This window comes from Olea europaea, chromosome 23, assembly GCF_002742605.1.
Source record: "Olea europaea var. sylvestris chromosome 23, O_europaea_v1, whole genome shotgun sequence".
Classification (NCBI taxonomy): domain Eukaryota; kingdom Viridiplantae; phylum Streptophyta; class Magnoliopsida; order Lamiales; family Oleaceae; genus Olea; species Olea europaea.
In genome coordinates, this window is record NC_036259.1 from 1,013,106 (window position 1) to 1,017,164 (window position 4,059).

At 34.6% G+C, this 4,059-nt stretch overlaps 1 protein-coding gene across 1 annotated transcript in view; it reads left to right on the plus strand.

Moving 5' to 3' along the window:
* Positions 1-2,111: 2,111 nt before the first annotated feature.
* LOC111372445 (probable alpha,alpha-trehalose-phosphate synthase [UDP-forming] 7) overlaps positions 2,112-4,059 on the plus strand; it is a 6,563-nt gene continuing 4,615 nt past the window's right edge. Inside the window, exons 1-2 of the mRNA XM_022994802.1 lie at positions 2,112-2,390; positions 2,660-4,055. Coding sequence (XP_022850570.1) covers positions 2,765-4,055 — 1,291 coding nt within the window. The 5' untranslated portion in view covers positions 2,112-2,390; positions 2,660-2,764. The remainder of the gene's footprint in view (positions 2,391-2,659; positions 4,056-4,059) is intronic.

Genomic DNA, 4,059 nt, shown 5'->3' on the forward strand with positions numbered 1-4,059 from the left:
TTTTTTTTTTTTTTTTATAGAAGGTAGGCACTTATACATTGAAATTAATAATTGATCATAATGATATCACGAAGATATTGATTAAGCCAGGGGCGAACCCAGATGATTTGGGTTGGAGGGTCAAAAATAAAATTTATAAGGTATATTCTAATAAAAAAAAGCTAAGAAAAAAAAAAAGCTAAGCAAAAATTTTTTTTCCCCAAAATCTAGAGGGTCAATTGCCCCTATAAACACCCCCCCGGTCCGCCAGTGGATTAAGCTGATAGATGAACCTCATTGTTAAGTGTCAAAATTTGTACAAATAGTAAACCTTGACGAGTGACACTAATTACGTATGCAAGAACATTTTAGACAAGTTCGTGATCATTTTCACGTCTCATGAAAATGATGATTATGCAAACATTATAACATTTTACTAGCTGCCAAAATATTTAATATATAATTGGCATGTGAGTGGTGTATCGAGTAGTGAAACTAATGATACTATACATACGAGGACACTTCTAGTCAAGTCTTATTGATTGATCTTAATGATATCATGAAAATGTTGATTATGCGTTTTTTTTTATCTATATTGAGATTTTTAAAAAGTAAAATTCTTTTGCACCATTGTACGTTCTTTTTTATTAGAGAAGTTAATGTACGTGAGTTTCTGTTTAATTTTTATATTTTCACTTTATTTTATGTTCACCTATTTCACTAAACTTCAATTTGGGATTTTTGGATCTTATCCGATGTTTAAGGGTTGGCTATAGATTTATGATTACATTATGATGCAGATCATTTGAACAATGCCCCGTTTAAAGCGAAAAAGATGATTCGGGGTTTTGGAGTTTCATGTTAAGATTTGAGAGGTTTATTAGTTTTGGGAGGAGTAATATAATAAAATTTTTGGCAAAATGATGTCAAGATCTTATCCAATTGTATGATCTTATCGGTATATATAGTTTACATGAATTTCTATTTGATTGATACAATTTTTGCTTTATTTTACCTTTACTGATTTCATGAACTTCAGTTTGGGATTTTTGGATCTTATACCATGTTAGGGTTTGGCTATTGATTTATGGTTACTTTATGTGAAAACATGGTTTTTCATAGGATGCAGATCACTTGAACAATGCCCATTTGAAGAGGGAAAAGATTGGGTTTTGGGGTTTAGCGTTGAGATTTTGGGGAAGTTAAATAGTTTCGAGCGGAGGAATATAAGAGAAATTTTTTTTTAGCAAAATAATGCTTATACCAATCTTCTGAAATTTATGTGAAATAGGTTCAATATATAATTGACGTGTGGGTGGTGTGCGAGGGATGATATTAATGATACCATACGTGCAAGAATACTTTTACTAAAGTCATATTAATTAATCTTAACGATATCGATTGAATGTGTTAGCCAATTATAAGGTGTAAAAATTTCTAATACATAGTTGGCCTTGATGGCTGGCACTAACGGTACATGCAAGAACATTTCATTCAAGTCAATTGATGGTAATGATATCATAGAAATATTGATTAGGTGAAAATTTTGCTCGCAATTAGTTGCTAATTTCTAATTTATAATTGTCTTGTGAGGGTGGCATTAACTATTCATTCAAGAACATTCTAGCCAAAACATATTAATTAATCTCAACGATATCATGAAAGTGTTAAATTTTTTAATACATAGTTGGCCTTTAAGTGCGAGACACCAAAAATACTTGCAAGAATGCACTATCACATTAATCTATAGTATTGGTATAGTGGAAATGCTTATTATAGGAATATTAGTGAGTTCGTTGCCAAAATATGTGTTTGTATGTGAGAGATAAGTTGAAGCAAAAAAAATAGAATAATGTTATTTGCAGTCGTTAAGTACAACAGTCATCCTATGTGGTATACAAATGCAGGTGATTATTTAATGCATTAATGAATAAAAAACTCACATTAATATGTCAAATAATTATTTACCATGTTTATGCTACGTAGGGCGATTGAACGACTATGAATAACCTTACTAAAAAAAATAACTCCCATAGAATGTGTTGTTAAAAATAAAGAAAATTTACCTGTAAAATTTCTGGTATATAATTGGGCTGTGAAGGTGAACCAGAACACACAGGTAAGTTAAGAGATTCTTTTATTTGTTGGCACGTTTTGTCTTACTTACTGCTATTAATCTATCAAACTAAATGAAAATACATTTGCGAATTCTTGAATTTTCATATCCATTACTTTCCTTGTACATTGTAGTGGATCATTAATTCATTACATTTTGCACGTAACAAACCATGAAATGGATTTTCTTTTTCTATTTGCTCGTGTGAAACCCTAGAATACCATCTCAAGTTCACTCTCAAGATCGAGTCTTTTACGCTAGGGGGTCAAGATTCTCTCTGAATTCAATCTCAGAGGTCAGTTTCAATTTTCTATTTCTGGGCTACGTGTTCCAATTGGAATTTTGTGATGCTGAGGTTTGTGAAAAGTGGGATTCTGTTTTCTCCATCGTATTTCTTGCCGGCTAGAGAGATATTGCACGGGAGTTTCTGTTTGATTAATACATTTTTGCTTTGTTTTATTGATTTCATGAGCTGAATCCGGGAGTTTTGGATCTTATTTGATGTTTAGGGTTTGGCAATTGATTTATGGTTACTTAATGTGAAAACATGTTCCTATGATGCAGATCATTTGAACAATGTCCATTTGAAGAGAAAAAAGAAAATTCTGGGGTTTGAGCTTTCGTTTTGAAAATTCGAGGGAGGAGGAATAAAGGAGAAATTTTGGTAAAATGATGTCAAGATCTTATACCAACCTTCTGGATTTAGAATCTGGGAATTTATCTATAATGGGCAAGGAGAAGGAGCGGAAGCGGTTCCCAAGGGTAATGACAGTCCCGGGGAGTATAACGGAGCTAGATGATGACCAGACTAATAGTGTTACATCAGAAAACCCATCTTCAGTTGCTGGTGAAAGAATGATTATCGTGGCAAACCTTTTGCCTTTGAAAGCAAAGCGAAGGCCAGACAATAAAGGGTGGAATTTTAGTTGGAATGAGGATTCCTTGCTTTTGTGGGTAAAGGATGGCTTTCCAGAAGACATGGAGGTGCTGTATGTTGGGTCATTACCTGTTGATGTCGATCCGATTGAACAGGATGATGTAGCCAGTTATATTTTGGAAAAATTCAAGTGCGTCCCTGCTTTTCTTCCACCTAATCTTCTGGGAAAATATTATGATGGCTTTTGCAAGAAGCAGTTGTGGCCACTTTTCCACTACATGTTGCCGTTTTCAGCTGATCATGGAAGTCGGTTTGATCGGACAACGTGGGAAGCCTATGTATCTGTGAATAGGCTGTTTTCTCAGAAAGTGGTTGAGGTGCTAAATCCCGAAGATGATTTTGTTTGGATTCATGATTATCATTTGATGGTATTGCCCACTTTTTTGAGGAGGCGGTTTGTCCGACTGAGAATGGGCTTTTTTCTTCACAGTCCATTTCCTTCATCTGAGTTATACAGGACACTTCCTGTTAGAGAAGAAATCCTTAAGGCCCTACTCAACTCTGACCTTATTGGCTTTCATACCTTTGATTATGCTCGGCATTTCCTGTCCTGTTGCAGTCGGATGTTTGGCTTGGAATATCAATCTAAAAGGGGTTATATAGGACTAGATTACTATGGAAGGACCATTGGAATAAAGATTATGCCAGTTGGGATACATATGGGCCATATTGAGTTAGCAATGAAACTTCCAGATAAAGAGAAGAAGTTCGAGGAGCTGAAGCAGCAATTTGAAGGTAAAATAGTGTTGCTTGGAGTTGATGACATGGACATTTTTAAAGGTATCAATTTGAAGCTTTTAGCTATGGAGCACATGCTGAAGCAGCATCCAAATTGGCAAGGAAGGGTCGTTCTGGTGCAGATTTGCAATCCTGCCAGAGGGGAAGGAATACATATGGAGAATATAAAAGCTGAAATAGAGGAGAGCTGCCAAAGAATCAATAAAGAATTTATGAAGCCTGGTTATGAGCCTATTGTTCTTATTCATAGGCCTGTATCATTAAGTGAAAGAATGGCTTATTACAGTAT